At 29.4% G+C, this 17,795-nt stretch overlaps 1 protein-coding gene across 3 annotated transcripts in view; it reads right to left on the reverse strand.

Moving 5' to 3' along the window:
* Nucleotides 1-17,795, reverse strand: part of LOC145279739 (uncharacterized) — a 454,893-nt gene that overhangs the window by 125,218 nt on the left and 311,880 nt on the right. For all 3 annotated transcript variants that reach the window (XM_080131038.1, XM_080131037.1, XM_080131039.1), the window contains 4 exons: nt 13,385-13,546; nt 8,159-8,394; nt 4,417-4,546; nt 1,754-1,953 (listed from right to left, as the gene is read on the reverse strand). In XM_080131038.1, the coding sequence (XP_079987164.1) occupies nt 1,754-1,953; nt 4,417-4,546; nt 8,159-8,394; nt 13,385-13,546 (728 nt within the window). The remainder of the gene's footprint in view (nt 1-1,753; nt 1,954-4,416; nt 4,547-8,158; nt 8,395-13,384; nt 13,547-17,795) is intronic.

The following is a 17,795-nucleotide window of genomic DNA, read 5'->3' on the forward strand; positions in this document are numbered from 1 at the left end:
AGACAAAATAATTCTGCAAAAAGAGAAGAATCTGAAGGATTAATCAAACAGCTTGTCAAAAGTCATGATGGTGACTTCAATAGCCAGGTTCAAAAATGGCCTTGAGCAAACATTGAGACTATTTAAGTGTAAATCTCTTCTACCTCTTTCTTTACATGGCTTATTGCACTTTGCTAGTTTTTATCAAATAAATATGATTAGATTTGATTTTAATAGCCTTGCTAGAAAATGAGAAAAATCTGAAGGATTAACAGAACGAAAAAATTCTGCAAGAAGAGAGAAGTAAGCTTTTCTTTCTTTTACAGAGTTTATAATGCAGAAAATAATTTTGGACTAAACAATGTCTAGTGTTGATATGGCAGTTCATGAAAGTGAGAGTTGATATCATTAACCGTAAAAGTTTTTGGAAAATGGAAGGAGAAAATATTTTGAACAAAAGCGGATAGAGAACAGGAAAAACAATGATGAATTATAGAAAGTGATAAAGAGGAAAGGATATGCAGCGATCCTGCATATTTGCTGATTCAAGCAACTTCTGGTTTTGAAACTCATCAGAAGTAAATGTTAATCTGAAGATTCCGATTTATATATATATATATATACACACACACACACACACACACACACACACACACACACAAATAAACACATATCTCTAGTATTATATAAAGTCGCTTTGTGTGTGTGCGTGCATGTGAGTTCCTTCCTCCTAGGTTCCAAAACGGCTGAGCCCATCATTTGCAAATTTCACACAAAGGTAATTTATATGTCTGACAGTGTTCTTAGATATGTTTTGTACAGAAATTCATCGGATGAGTACAAAAAAAATTTGATTTTAAAAAATTAGTCTTTCTTCTATTATAGATAAGAAAGAATTTTTACAAGGGAATATTTTACATTACACTTGCGAAGGGAAAAATTATTCCTCATAATATATAATAATCAATAGAGGATTAATTCTATAATAATACATACGCAATCTGCATAAATGAAAACATCATGTTAAAATGTATTGTACACTTGAGCAACCAACTAGTATTATCTTACGTAAACATTCATTTTTCTTTTCCATTTGTTTATTTTAATTTATTATATTTAAAACAAATATTTTACTTTCAGTATTAAATATTTCTGTAAATATTTTTTGTAAATAAACATTGATTAAGGAATTTTTTTTCTGTAAATAAACATGTTTCAATGAAAATCAGTTTCCTGGTATTCTTATGTGTTGCTGACCCACATTTTCATCAGGAGTCTTCAGATTAAATGACACTGTTTACTTCCATCAAGTTTCAAAACAGGAAGTCACTTGGATCAATAAATATATAAGATTGTCAGATAGTCTTGAATTTCTTCTGTCCATTCAGTCTTTGAATTTAATGATGGAAATGCTATTTCAAACTCAAGTATGGTTGCTAACAGGGTTTTATATTTGGATGGAAAAGATGAACAAAAACTAAAATGAGAATGTAATAATTATTTCGATTAAAGAAATGCTAATAGTGTTAAAACTATTTCAAAAAGTAAATAAGATAGGCACATAAAATAACATTTTTTTTTTTTACAAAAATGATAAAGAAAGGGAAGGTGATATATCTTTACTCAAAGAAAATGTGTAAACACAATAAGTTTTAAAGAAAATATGAAAAAAAAAAGAAAAAAAAAGAAAAAAAAGAAATTAAGCCAGAATTATTTAATGAAGAGTTAAGAGTTAATGGATTATTATTTAAAGTGCATTTTTATTTTTACATACCTTCACTTGTTCCATTTGGTTTTGGATCATTGAAGGGTCAATAGCCAATGGTCCAAGAACAGTAATCATTTTCTCTTTTTGAGCCAACCAAGTATCTAATTGATGACCAGACTCTCGGAAATCTCTGAGGTCTGCGATAACTTCTTCCAGTGATTTTCTTTCAGCTTCGGATTTAGTCTTCAAGGATGTCCAATTGCTTTCTGAATAATAAGATAGAATATAAAAAGTAGTCATTAATACAGATAAAGTTTATGAAAATCAAATTCCATATTCAAAATCTGGATTTTCTACCAAACATTTTCATTATAAAATATTTATATTTAAAAAATAAATTGATCTATTAAGCTGACCCATTTAGCATAATCATTTTATTAGAAACTATCAAGAATGGTATGTGATGCCTCCTTCATGAACACTCAGCATTAGGAGATGAGGATCAAGGGTAATTTAAGTAATCAATGGGAAATGAATGGTACTCTCTCTTATATCTTAGTGTAGAAGCCAATGAAAAGGAAGCCTTTGGGTTGTCTTTGACTAGAGTTGATCTACTTATTTACTTACTTATTTAGCAAGGAGGTCTGATGTTGCCCAAAATTGAATGAAGATCAACAAATGTTCTATGCTACCATACTTTTATTGTCATTGGCGTTCATGAAATCGTCCATTTTTCCATCAAATAGATGATTGTTGAAGAATCAACCGCGGTGTAATGGCAGGAAAATTCACATGCCTTCCTGCAGTGACTTAGTCCACAATACATTTTCTAGTCTACATTGCACTGTAGAGAACCTACTGTTGATTTTCTTATCAAAGAACCAACTCTTGAGTTTATATTATTTTTACATAATGGCTTGAATTAAAGTTTAAAATGCAAATTCAAGTATCCTGGTTCAGTTATGTTGTAAACAGAAGCATTCATTTCGAATACGCCCGTCTGTGGTGATAAGACTTCTCAAATGTACTTGTAATGTTAGGCTGTAACAGTGTTTACTTGGGTCAAAATCAAACTTCCTTCTTTAATGGATTTTTTTAGATTATCGATTTTTGATACTTATTGGGCATATTCTGGTACAAAACTTATGTAAGAACACTCCCAGACACATCAAGTATATCTGTGTGAAATTTCCAAAAAATTGATGCAAGAGTCGATAGAGAACTAACTCACACGCAGAATCAAAGAGCCTTTTATATAATAGTAGATAGATGGATTTAAACTGAAAATAATTGTCATTTAGCTAGAAAGTCAGAAATTAAAATATTTAAAAAAGAAAATAGTTTGAATTTTTAAACAATATTTTGTTTAAACAGTTTTGAATTGAAATTAAACTGATATAAAAAATCTAACAAACATGGCTGCTTATGTTTTATTTTATTTATTTATTTATTTTTTTTTAAATAAGTTTCAGTTTATTATTGAAGGAGTTCCTACAGCTAGAATATTTTTTATTCTGGTTTCCAGAAGTAAAACTGTGAAAGATGTATTTACAGTTATCTCAACAGATGTGTTACTCACTTTTACAATTTTATATACAATTATCCTTTTTCTAAAATAACTTGATTATTTCTGTACATGAGCAAGAAAAAAAAAGCAAACTTTTTTTAACATCATCAATACACAAAGTCGGGTTATATACCAGTTTCTGTCAATTTTTTCAAACAGGGATGAGCTATGGTGCTGCTAATTCTTCGATTTTCAACATATTTGCACTAGAATCTCTCCAGACAGAGGGTTAGGGTTGGATTTGGATTTTGAAGCAGACACTACATGAATTTCTGTTTGAAATATGAATTCTTATTCCCAACTTGACACAGGATGCAGTAAACTCATTTCGAACTGACTCAACTAACCCTGGGTCAATGTTGTTACAAGTTATTATTAAACAAACATGGAGGTGTTAACAAATATATATTCTTTAGTGTTAACATAATATCTGTATTTAGCAATGAAAATGCTATTTCAAACTTAGGCATGAAAAACAAAGACTCTTGTAGGTGTTACGTTGACTCATCTAATAAACTACGTAGTTCCATTATCTCACAGATTTAATTCAATTTGTATATTTCACAATGAAAATACTATTTGAAACTTAAGCGTGACAAACCTACTTACAGATTGATGGTTGTTGAACAAACAGTCTCTTATAGAGATATGTAGATGCACCTAAAAATCTTTCTGAATTTTAAGTTTTACAAACCTTTTTAAGTTAAAACTGATCAACTAGCAATTGAAATTTTATTTTGCATTGTTTGCTCTTTTTATGCTCAATTTCTTCTTTTTGAATCAAACACCTAATATATAAAATCAGTCTTGTTATCGTTCATGTTTCCATCAATGTTTGATTCTGGTTTCTCAGTTTATTTTGTGCAACATTGGGATATGTTCTTCGCAAGAAAAAAATTAATTTCTGAAATTATTTAACTGGAATAATTTTCCAAATTACACCATTTTAAGAAAAAAAGTAAGTAACTCTGTATCCGTCCAATACAAAATTATATGTTTGATCAACTTTCCACTTTAAAAAAAGAAAGAGGCAAAATTTTTACTTTAAATTATTAAAGAAAATAAAAATAATCCTGGGCAATGTTGGGTGGGTCAGCTAGTTAATAAAGAAAATAAAAATAAAATTATACGAAAATAAAAATCAATAAAAATAAAACCGTACCGAGATTGGCCAATTGCTTTTGCACAGATTGTGTGCCTTCAAATGAAGTTTTACTCTTCATCAGCTCATTGGCCTTCTTTCTGACGGCTTCCATTAGATTTTCCTTGGAAAGAAATTCTTTGTAAAACACCTATGCAAATAGAAAAGAAGGCATTTTGAAATTGATTAATACATTTTGAAAGACATTTCAGGATTTCTATTTGACAAAAAAAAAAAAAAAAAAAAAGTTTAAAATCAAGCTGAAACAATATTAACTTGCATCTGCTTTTCTTACAGCATTATTGAATGAGGGTGTGTAAAAATATTCTAAAATTGTTTTTCAAAAATATTTTGTTGTGTAAAGCAGAAAAGTGGACATTCTACCAGAAATTAAAAGATTAGTATAAGGGCAACATGTTGGGATATGTCAGACAAGAATTCTGAAGTAACACGTAGCAGATCATCTTTTTTCTTTAAATAGAAATTGTCCAAAATAAGGCATGAAGCCACTTAATGTAAGGAGCTAATAAGAACTAAATGATTATTGCCAAGACAAAAAAAAAAAAAAAAAAAAAAAAAAACGCCTATAATTTTGGACTTGAAAAGACCAAAATTATAGTTAGGAAGAAAATAGTCAGAAGTTTGTGAAAAGAAGCTCCTGAAATAAGAAGCTGTATTACAATGAGGTATCAAGACAGTAAATTGATGGAGACCACTAGACCAAGGAGTCAAACAAGCTGGAACAAAGGAAGCAAGGAATAGATCAGACAATTCTGAAGAATACATGCCATAATAATATTTATAAAAAAAAATGTCGCGTCTGAACAGATCTTTCACTTTTTGCTAAACAGCAAAAGAGAGCAGTCATATTCTGAAACAAATGACTCCATTTCTCTATGGGAGATGGGGTTGCAGATATTACGTATGTATAATGAAAAAAATTCTGAAAGTTTTGTTAAATGCCAAATAAATGTGTGCCATTATTATTGACAGAATTAATATGAGCAACGAGAATGAACTGCTGCTACACGTTATCTATTCAACAAGGCTACAACTGTGCATGTGATGATCAGCTGAGATTGAAAACTTGGTTTATTAGGAGCATGTGTGAATCTAACCATACCTTTTGTATTTGGTAATCATTCAACACTTTAAAAAAAAAAAAAAAAAAAAAATTTCTAAGTAATATGTAACAATTTAGCCACATTGTTACATATTACTTAGCAATTTTTTATTTTTTAAAGTGTAGAATGATTACCAAATACAAAAGGTATGATTAAATTCACCCGTGCTCCTCATGAGATGAGGGTAGAAGTCTGATTAGTCAGTTTAATCTTGTTACTAGATAGTAGTAAAAATATACATATATATATATATATATATATATATATATATAAAGTTGTAATTTAACATATTTTTTTGGAATAAACATATTTAAGATCCGAATTGATAGGGGTCACTTGGATACGTTGAATGATAACCAGAGGCAATTCATAATCAAGGAAAATGGATCTATAATTAAATAAAATACATAGTTTAAATTGTCTATTTTCTTGCATGTGTTCAAGTTACTTGTCTGAAAGAAGGATCCAGAGGTCAATAATAAGCATTCATAGCTGCACCTCTCATTACATGGATAAAAATATAGTCCTATATTAGTGAGATCCATGATGACGATAAGGTTAGTTATAAAATGATATTCATAAATATTTACATCGATATCTTGGCTTATGCAGCAATTGTCTACACATAAAATCTAGAAGTTTTGTCTTATAAATAAGAGCTTATACAAATCTGAGTTTGGGTGTTGGGTCACACAAAACGCAAAAACAAAGCAAAGGCCTTTTGAACTTCAAAAATGTAAAGTAGCGAAAAACGTGAACAGAGTTGAAAGACAAAAATAGGATCAGTGAACGTGTGAAGAAGAGTTCATGAGAGAAAATCAATTTGCAAAACAAAATGTTAAAGAGGAATGGTAATTCAGCAACTTCACCCATTTATATTAGTGATCAGCTTAAAATGATTCGTATACATAACTGGAAACACAGATCAGTCATTCTGATTATTTGTTTACAACCAAGCACTCTGAGCGTAACGTTGTCCATGTTTACACATGCGTTAACATGCAGACACTTGGGACCCAACATGTTGTGGACACAGTCGCAAAGGAAACAAAGAATAGGAAAGAACTTCACTCGCTGTTTCCGGTTTTAAGAGAGACCTTTATTCCTCATTCTCCTTCGATGCGTGACTTCTCGTTACAGCTTTGACGTCACCCATGTCTTTAACGTGATCGTCGGTCTGTGCACATGCTCTTTATATAGTCTTTCCCTTTACTGTGACGTCACTTCGCACGTGTCCATGCGCTGTTACATCAGCTTCATGTCAGTCTAGCTCGTTTAGGAAATCCATCACTCCTTTTCCACTGGAAATAAGATATCATTTCACCTGACAAAGATGGTAGTCATCACAAGAAGCAAATAGTAATTCATTAACGCCACTGGATGCTGTAACTTTAATTGACTGACCATGTTCTTATAGAATTTCTTTGTGTACAAAAATAGTGAAAATTATATTTCAAGTAAAAAAGACTGATATACTTCTGTATCATGCAGGAATGAGTATTCTCATTAAAAATTAGAGAAAATGATTGAGTAGATTAACTATAACCTTTTATCAAAAATAAAAATCATTCTTATTGTATTTTTTTCATCCATTATTGATAAGAATAGAAGTACTTGTAAAGCAGGAGAAATCAGTAAACCTTTCATTTAACCAAATAACAATGAAAGGTTCTTCTATATTATTGTAGTGAAATTTGAAAATTGAAATATTGAATTTAAAGTGAAACATGGAATTTACTGAATTGTAGTGTCACTAATGAAAATATCCAAACATTACGAAAAACGATGAGGTAAAAAAATCAATTATTGATGAAAACAGTTTTTGAAGACAATTATCAAAAATTAAGTTTTCCTTAATTGATCAAAGGTTTTCGGTTTTTTAGAAAATATTTACCTCCCTTTTATTACAATTAGAATTTTTTTTTTTTTTTGCAAAACTCAATTTTCACTAATTGCCTTCTAAAACTATTTCATTAATAATTAAATTTCTACCTTACCGTTTTTCATGATTTTTGGATATGTTCATTACTGTGACATGAAAATTCAGTAGATACCATTAGTTTTATTTGAAAGAAAATTTTAGAATTTTACTACGATAATGAAGGAACAAATGAAATAAGATAAAACTGCAATTTACAATAAAATTGATTTTTACATTTTTTTTTCAAAAGGCTCACCGCATATGAAGGCCTGGAGGTCACTCGAGGATAAGGGTTAATATGTGTATGGTAGTCATTGAGACAATAGTGGAGTAATCATTAGTGGTGGAAATTTGGTATAATTTGATTTATGAGGACAGATCACTAAGAACTTATTCACGTTGGACTTGAAGATGACAATATTGTACTCAGCTAAAAAGCAGACCAGAGTTCCACTAACGGGCAATTCTAGGAAAGCAGCTTTGTATATGGAATCCATGTTTAGGTTTAGGCACCAATATAATTAATCTTCTGAGTCATATTTTTTTAATTTTTAATGAGGATATTTATTTTAGCATGACATAAGTATATCAATTTTTTTTTTTTTTTTTTTTACTGAAAATGCTATTTACACTTGTGACTAATACTATATATAAACATCAAAAGGTTTAAAAACACACCCCAAATAAATAAACACCAAAAAAATGTTTAAAAACATACCTCAAATTCTGCTAGAGCAGCTTTAGCATCTTTTTCATTGGTTGGTATAGTTTTGTCTTCATGTAAAAATGATTCTTTCAACTTTAGCCATGTCAAAATATCTTCGATATCTTGATGGAAACTTTGCATACTGCCCATTGTTGCTGTCAGCTCATCTTGTCGATCGCAAAGCCGTTCACCAAGAATTTCATATCGTTGATTGATGTCGAGAAGTTCTTGCTGAATATCACTAAGATCTTGAAAAACAAAACAAAATTTTATTTACTATAAATCCAATGCAACCAGAATAGAAATTGAATCTAAAAGAAAAAGCAAAAAAATTGTAGCAAAATAATTACGAAAAAAAAAATATGCTGAAATTAAGTTTATTAAAAAAATAAAACTAAAAAAAACAAACTTTCAAGGTTAAATGTTCCAATTTATTATTTGATAAAGCTGAGAGATATTTGATGGATTTAAGCAGATTTTATTCGTCTATTCTTAAGTTTTAATGAACAAATCCTTCAAAAATATAGTTTTAATATAAGAATCTTACACTATAAATACATACAAATCACATCTTAAATAAATTAAAAAAAAAACGTCGCAATCTAGATTTAAAGATAAGCAAATATAAGAATTTTCTTCAAATGTCTAAAAACTAAAACTATAAAGATACACATTAAACCTTTGCAATAAAAAAGTTAATTTTAAATATAAATTCTTAAGTCATTGTAAATCTATGATGGTGATGATGATGATGATGATGAAACAGCAAAATGCAATTACCGAACTGGCCTCAAAAACTTTCATGCAGAGAGAGAAGCACCAGGAAAACTTTAATCAGAGTAACAGTTTTTGTTACATTTTTATTACATTCATAGCTACAAAACAAGGCTGCGACCTTTGCAACATGCAATGTTTGTAACATATGCATGCAAGGGAATTTGATGAACAAGTGGCGGGACAAGGATTTGAAACTTAATCACATGATCAAGTTTCAAATCCTATGTTCATTTATAGACTTGATCACATGATCAAGTTTATAAATCAACATAGAAAATAATTTTAAATTTAAATCATGAAGTCAAAAGAAAGTCTGAATTGACTTTATTTTTGTTTTTTTAACAATGACCAATCTCCATATATCACTCAAAACTTCATTGACTGGAAGTGATTTTTGGATTTTAAATATGTCAACACATGAAATGATAATTGTTTAAATTTTCTTTTGACCATAAATCAAATAATTTATTTGGTAACCATATAATTTTTGGTGATAATGCCATTATAAATATTTGAATGAATAAATAATTTTAAAAAAGTTCTGAGTCATTTTTTGGTAATTCTATACAGGACCCAATCCTGAACTTTATTTTCACAGGATTTTAAAAGTTAGAGTCATTACCATATTTTTTTCTTTATTTATTTACTTTTTTGATTAAGCAATATGCTATAAGACAAATTATAAATGCATTTTCTTTTCGCGATTGAAATAATACAAAGAGTATTTCTACAAGAATACTTGTTTTGGTACTGACAGTTCTCCATAGTTGAATTCTAAGTTACTGACCAAGTTTGGTAAATAATCAAAATATACAAACTTTCACCCAAATCATCGAAACAATAGTTAACATTTGTCATCAGACACAGAAAATTATAAAAAGAATTATATGTTCAGTATGACAGTCTAGTTGGTTGTTGTCAGACTGCAGTATGGTTCAATTCAGTTCTAGGAGGTCCACACTTTCAGGATTTACCTTCTGAGAAGTTAGTTTATTGCTAATTGCCTGAGCCTCCCCACTGGGAAATATCAACAGGGCTGCTAAGGCATCTTTGTTAGGCCAGAGTGTGCTGGCTTCTAAAAATGACACCTGATCTTGTGTCTAACCTTCTAAAAAGGAGATAAAGATATTTTTAACACAAAACATTCAGGGAAACAGCAGTTTTGAAAAAAGATTCAATAATTTTTATGAAGCAATTCTAGTTTATGATTGGTTGCTAGCAGAACGTGGCTCCATTTGATTCATCAGTTCCTACTGCCAGTGTCTATAAGTAGAACTTTCCAATTTTTGGTGATCACACCCTCTTTATATAAAAAAAATATTGCAACATAATAAAATAACATAATAAAAATATTGATACATAATATCCAGAAAATTATTTTAATTGAAATATGACTTTTTTTATTTAATACTAGCAAAAGTACTCGTTGTTGACTGGGTTCAAAAACTGCCTACAGAAAATGGACTCTGATTTATGAAAGTATGATAGGTTATAAAAAGGAAGGGTTGTAAAGAGATAGTTTTGAATTTGGGGGTATCAAAACCTAAGCAAAATATGATGAAAGTAAAAATAAAATAGATAAACCCCATAATTTATTACGCCATACCTGTTCACACTGAAACACTTATCACAATATTCTGTGGATCTATATTAAAAAACCGTGTTAAACTTTGTGACATATTTATATTCTATGGAGGTCAGGTGCGAACGCAGACCCCACAATTTTATTATACCATCCCTATTTAAGTTAAAACATACTCATCAAAGTATTCTTATGTACATCTATATCAAAAACACTTGTAAATGATTTTAAAATTTTAAAAAATATTTTATTTCCATACTTTGTGGACCAAGCGCGAATGCAGACCCCACAATTTTTATGAACCACCGTTCTGCCAGATCAAACATACCCATTCCTGTGTCTCGATACATCTTCTATCATTATATGTAATCAGTTTTTTAAAATAGTCAACCATATAGGAGCCTATTCGTGACCAGACACACATACAGACATTCAGCTTTATATTATAGATATAGGATCCTGGTAACTGGGCAAACCTATGTCTCCTTATCACCCACCCAGGCCTGCATCTGGAGAGGCAACTCCAGCTTCGACTGTATAGCCACAGCAAATATGACATTGTACCAGACTAGATGCAGAATGCCATTGTTTCACAAGACGGAAGGTTGCTATCAGTTTTACAGACATTTTTTTATGTTTATTTACAGAAATTTTCTTCAGAATAAATATATTTATTTACAGAAGTTTTCTTTAGAATAAATATATTTATTTACAGAATTTTTCTTCAGAATAAATATATTTATTTACAGAAATTTTCTTCAGAATAAATATATTTACAGAAATTTTCTTTAGATTAAATAAGTTTATTTACAGAATTTTTTTTTATAAACGATTATTTACTAAAATAATTAATATTGAAAGTAAGATATCTTTAATATAATAAATTAAAACAGTGGAAAAGACAATGAATGAAGGTTTACTTAACATAATTTAAGAAATAAGAATTTTCCAATAAAAAAAAAAATGAAAAAAAAAAAAAAAAAAGTGCATTTATCCAAATATAATTAAAACTAAATAATAAATACAAATTATAGTGGGGTCTTCAAATTATGTAACACTTTGTTTTGAAACTTTTAGCAAGTTTCAAAACTATAAATCGCTCGGATTGGTAAATACCCAAGATTTTTGTTAGATAATTTTTTGATGTATAAAAAAAAAACAATATAGTAGAGTTTGACCCATCATTTTTAGATGTGTTTATACATCTCTTTACGAGACTGTCTCTCTTTCAGTCTGTCTATTTGTCCGAGAAATATTTTTGTTACATGCAGACTGAATGGATGCATCTTATAACTTGTTTTTCCGAGCTTGCTTCATGCATTTTGCAACAAGTCCAACAAAATAAATGGCAAATGATTAGCTCCTGAATTTACATCAATAAAAAATGACTTTCATGGTAAGAAAAATAAAACAGAAAATTGACCTTTTTAAAAGTCAATTTTTAAACAGGTTGTAAAACTGCATTTAAAATTTGCAATTTTTTTTAGTTTTGATTCTCATGATGAATGAACAAAATGAACCTCTGAACAAAAATTTATGGACCATTATCATATTACGACCTTCTGATGACCAAAGGACATTAAGTGCAAGGAGACCATTTTTATCTTATTGTCAATATGACAGCAGAATGCAATACAATTTTAGACTTTTCAGATAGAAAATGGATAAATTTTCGATTTTACTACCATATATATATATATATATATATATATATATATATATATATATATATATATTTAAAGTGATGGTTGTGTAGTTCCAACGAGAGAAAAATATGTATATTCAAAAGAGTGTAGCCATCAACAATTGTGGGGTTTTCAGACTTTTTTTATTTTAAAATTTTATTTTTAAAATAAAAAATGATAAAAGTCTGAAAAACCCACAATTGTTGATGGCTACACTCTTTTGAATATATACATATTTTTTTTTTTTTTTTTAGTAAATTGAACAGTTTCTTTTTTCTTCATTTGAGGACTAGCTTCTGTGGAAATCAACCATTTATTAACCATTGTCCAAAACATTAGCATTTCCAGTGTCGCAATCATATATATATGTGTGTATATATAAAATAAAAACTCCGCAGATTAAGGACTATCCACTTATTAAGTGTTTCCTTTTCAGATTAAATATGTTTTTAACTGTTTTTCAAAGTGTTTTTTAACATGTTTTATTAACTATTTGCTCATATATATATATATATATATATATATATATATATATATATATATATATATATAGTTTATGTAATGTGAAGAAATTAAGACAGGGTGCTCAAATAAAGAAATAACATGTAATATTTGTTAACTTTGTGTTAATGATATTAGTATATCTATATATATATGCACACTAGCTACAAATTTAGGGTAACAGAGAAAATAAGTATATGATATACTTTCAAGTATTAAAGTGAAACTATAAGCTCTTTTTTAGATGTTGCGGAGTATAACAAATTTGAGACATTTTGTATTTTTTGTAATACAAGAATTCTGTTTTTTATATGTGCAAAGGTGTTCATTTCTAGAATCTGTTACAATATGGACAATTTTGAAAAAAAAAAAAAAAAAAGTGAAAAAAAAAAAAAAAAAAAAAAAAAAAATGACAAACATTGAAGGCTGTAATTTTGCTGTGAATAAGCACATCACTGTCACCAGATAATACACTGAAAGCTGATACAGAGAAAAAGCAAGTTGGCAGGAACAAAAGCCGATGGGGGGGGGGGTTTAGAATGTCTCCATCCTCCATGCATTCTAGTGACATTTCTGTTAAAGCAACACAAAAGGAACCAATAAGGAAGAATACAGCCATTTGCAGAGTGATCGAAGAAGATGTATGAGGAGGTCCCGTGGCAAACTAATGAGACGGAGAGATAGAATACCTACCATCAAGTAATAAATGTTCAGATGAACTTTTTCTGCTGCTCACGCCACTGGACTCACTAGACATTGGACTGATGCCAGCCAAAGTAGTAGGAGAAGTAGGCAGAGTAGGGGATGGAGTCCGAAGACGACTTGGAGAATGAATTCCTGCAGCTTTTCTGCTTCCTGTGTGAGCAATTTTTGTAGATCGAGTAAAAGAGAAATTTAGTGTGCCAACTTGACTATCAGGAAGGGGGAAAGAAAATGAAAAGTAGTGGGATGGGGCGTTGCAGAACCTGTTTAAAAGTGACATGGAACTTAGCAGTCACTAAGATTATGGCAAGAATGAGTTTGTTCCAAAGAACAAAAATAACGGGCATTACTGATAGACCTCTCCACCAAAAAAACTTTTCTAAGCTTAAAAAGCTCATAGAAGCAGGATGTATCCAGAGTTTATAGCATTAAGCAGAATGGCTGGCCTGAACCACATGAAATATCACTGGTTACTTAGTTGGTTACTTTCGTAAGTGTTTGACTGAGCTCCAATCCCTAGTTTCTCCTTGTAAGATATTCACAGCAAGAATTTGTCTTGCAAAGAAATTTCATTTCTTCATCAGTATGCCTAACAAAACAGAATTTCCATGAACAGTTTCTTTCCAAGAACCGCATGTCTATAGAACATTACCATGAGACTGCTTCCCTGCAGGCTACAATGTAGTCATTTTCAAATCCTTAAACCATCCTTTTCAGTAGTCCAATTTTGTTCATTCCAATTTTCATTTGGAATCCTCTCACAATATTTTTCATTCAACTGACAATTTATCCATTAGGCACAATGTATGGCGACTTATTAGAAAAAATGAACGAAGAAACTCCCAACAAGGTTGGGTTTAGCATTTATACACTTGAGTGAATTTTTTTTGCTTCCAGCACTTGGCATTCTGGAATGACCAACCCATTCATGTACTAACGTCACTTAATTTTGGTAATCAGACAAGAATTGGCATGTCAGCATGATTTGAGCATAAAAAAAGTAAAATGTAAATTTTTTGTTTGAAAAGAATACATTTTCTATGTGTGATAGGAGGAATTTGATTTCCGAAATGAATGCCGGTTGAAACATTTATGAAATTTAAAAAAGAAGAATGAAAATGTGACGAGAAATTAGTTTGGAAGAATCACATTGAAATCTAGTGACAAATCCAAAGAATTAGTCGGAACAGATAAAGAATTTTTGTGCTACTCTTACATCAAAATATACAAACTGGTTTGGTTGATCTTTATTCCTGAAGATTTCATTAATGATATTATTTATAGAAAACAAATGATTAAAAATCTAATCGTATAGTGCAACATGGCCCACATGAAAACTCACAAGAAACAATAATGATATCCATAAAAAGATGAGAGAACTTAGCAAAAAATAATACAGTTATATCAATGTTCTCCCTCTCTCTCTCTATATATATATATTTATAATCTATGATAAAATCAAATATTATGTAAATATACATGTATTGCAATACCTCTGGATTATTATTAAAATTCAATCCAAAGATAGAAAAATAGTTATTTTATGCATGATATTAGACAAGATAAACTAAGGGGGAGGGGAAAGAAAAAAATAAACAACAACTATACAGTATAGTAATCATTCTTTGGTAATGTCTGTTGTCCTAGATAAAAGCAATAGAGAAAAATCATTAACCATATTACTTTGAAATTACGTGTTTTGAATTAAATAGACATCTCTATTATAAGTAAAACCAATTTTCTTTAATGGAATCTGGCAGATGCAAAAATGTCAAGAACCAATGTTAGAAATCATCAAAAAGATTTTCATATTAAACACATCGAATAGCCAAACGTTGACCTCCAATGGAGAATTTTTGCAAGGGAATCTTGACTCATTTTTGTAAACATTTGGTTTGACTGAGATTTGCTCCAAAATTTGATTCTCAAAATGCACTCAAAAATATTTTGAGACAAATAGCCAAGATTAATTTACAAAAAAGCCATTATTCCATGCAGAAGTTTGAAGTTAACACTTTCAAAGAAATCTGAAAACATCCTGTATTTTTTCTCTATTGCATTTCAATAATTCTTACAAAATGTACACCAGAGGTACAGATGTTTTGGTGGTACATGTACAAAGATATATATGTTAATGTCTATTTAATCTACATTATTCTTTCCAAAATACTGATCAACATCAACTTAAACTATGGTTGAAGGAACAGATGTTATTGGACTATAGAAAACACACATGAAAATCAATCTGTCAAAATTGGAATAGAACCAAATCAAGACATAATTTGAATACGCAGCTCAATATACTTTCATATTGTGCTTTATTACAAGAAATGTAGCTTAAAACACTTTGTGCTGATCAGTTTGTATTCAAATTCATAAAAACATTGAGTTTATTACACTTCTAATCATTGACATGAAAAAACAAAGTGTGTCGAGCCATATATATGTATAAACGATCGTACAAATTATTGACTTTGTTGTGTTCCTTCTTATGAAACGGATTTTTAATTTTTAATTCTAATTTTAAATTATCAATCACATTACTAAATATTAAAGTAGCTCTAGGATATTTGCCTATCGAGCTTATTATATATCTGAATTACAACGAGCACTGTTTTTTCTTGTATTTTAATTAAATTAGTAATTTTACTATCACATTAAAATACAATCTGCTCTTTAGACTACTGTTCTAACCCCCTTTAAATATATATATATATATATGTGTATATATATATATATATATATATCAGTGGGTAAGAGTAAATGATATCTTTAAGTAGGTTGTTTGTTTTATGTTTTTGTTTTTTTTCAACTGCAAATTTTTCTGCTCAGTCTTTTGGGATGATTTCTAATTTATTTTCTGATTGCAATATGGAGTCATGATTAGGTATGTTAATTTCGAAACGTAGGTGGATCCGCATATGCTCCTCAATATTTATATAATTTTATTTACATATATGTATTCTTTCAGTAGAAATCTAAAAATCATAGAAATAGGCGAACTTAAAGTTCAAATTGAAGAATATTTAAAATTAAATATGCTGTGTATCTTCAAATGTTCATTTGGTACTGAAAATATTTTTAGCCAAGATGAAAAAAAAAAAAATGTGGAATATACCAAAATGATAAGTTCCATTTTTAGTGTTAAAAAATGGCTAAAGGAAAAAAAAAAAAAAAAGGAAATATTCATAGAAAGAAATGTTGAACCCAAATGATAATTGAAATTCCAGTCTCTCATATTCAATGGCTCCTTTCTTAACAAATGACAATGTTTTTTTTTAAAGACAAAAGCACAAAATGATTCTCATATACAAAAGCAGGAAGAACATAATTCACTTCCAATTTCACTTTTATCAAGCAAAACCACAAACAAATTTTTCAAAATAACAACATTCATCAACAGAAAACAATCCACAGTTTTTTTTTGTTGTTGTTAGCTTTACATTTCCAATGATTAATCGTATAAATTTCATTTTTTGTTTGAATCCAAAATACCCACCCCTTGATTATTTTTAAGATTTTTTTAAAATGCTCAATGTTAAAGTATTTTTCAAATTCATAAATGTTCCTTTATTAAAATCTATTTTTTTTGAAAACACTAAAATTTGGATGCTCTTTACACTTTTCATTTGTAAATTAAAGTCTTGAATTGAAGGGCAAATAAAAAGGTGAATGGTAAGAAAGGTAGTGGGAGGAGACAAATGAGTAGCGAGATGGTGTGTTATACCATCCTAAGTTTTATAAATATTTGTGTATGTTTCAAAACAACAGCAGCATTAACTGCTAATCCATATAATACTAATGATCTGCAGATATTTGTTTGAAAGAAGTCGCAATCCTAACTCGTAATTTTTAAATATCTATATTATACAGGGTGTCCGTAAAGTTACTATACAGTCTTATTGTTTTATTGTATTATATTTGTATTAATAGTTAATATTTATTTTTTTTACAGGTTTATTTAATCAAGCATGTATAGTAACTTTACGGACACCCTGTATTTATTTTAATCCGTTTGTCTGTCCATTCCACCTTTTTTTTTGGAAACTATTGATCTGTTTTAGCTGAAATATTTTATAGACCTTTGTTATGATAAGATGCAACAAACTAAGTATTATGGTATCCATTTGATATAGTTACGGATTAATAGGGTTGGTATTTAATGCAAAAATGAGTACAAATTTAAACATATTCAGCTATCGCTTTGGCATAAAGCACTCATTCCAAGAACAGGTTATACTATAACGACGTTTTTCAGCTGACATTCATGTTAGAATTCAAGTGGAATTAACATTGTTATGTTCAGTTCCCCTTGAATTCTAACATTATTCCTCTGATGAAAAATGTCACTTAGAAGATCTTTATTCATCATTATACTTGGTTTAACGTCCGTTTTACATGC

The sequence above is a fragment of the Euprymna scolopes genome, chromosome 7, assembly GCF_053919585.1.
Source record: "Euprymna scolopes isolate OS-2025 chromosome 7, ASM5391958v1, whole genome shotgun sequence".
Classification (NCBI taxonomy): Eukaryota; Metazoa; Mollusca; class Cephalopoda; order Sepiida; family Sepiolidae; genus Euprymna; species Euprymna scolopes.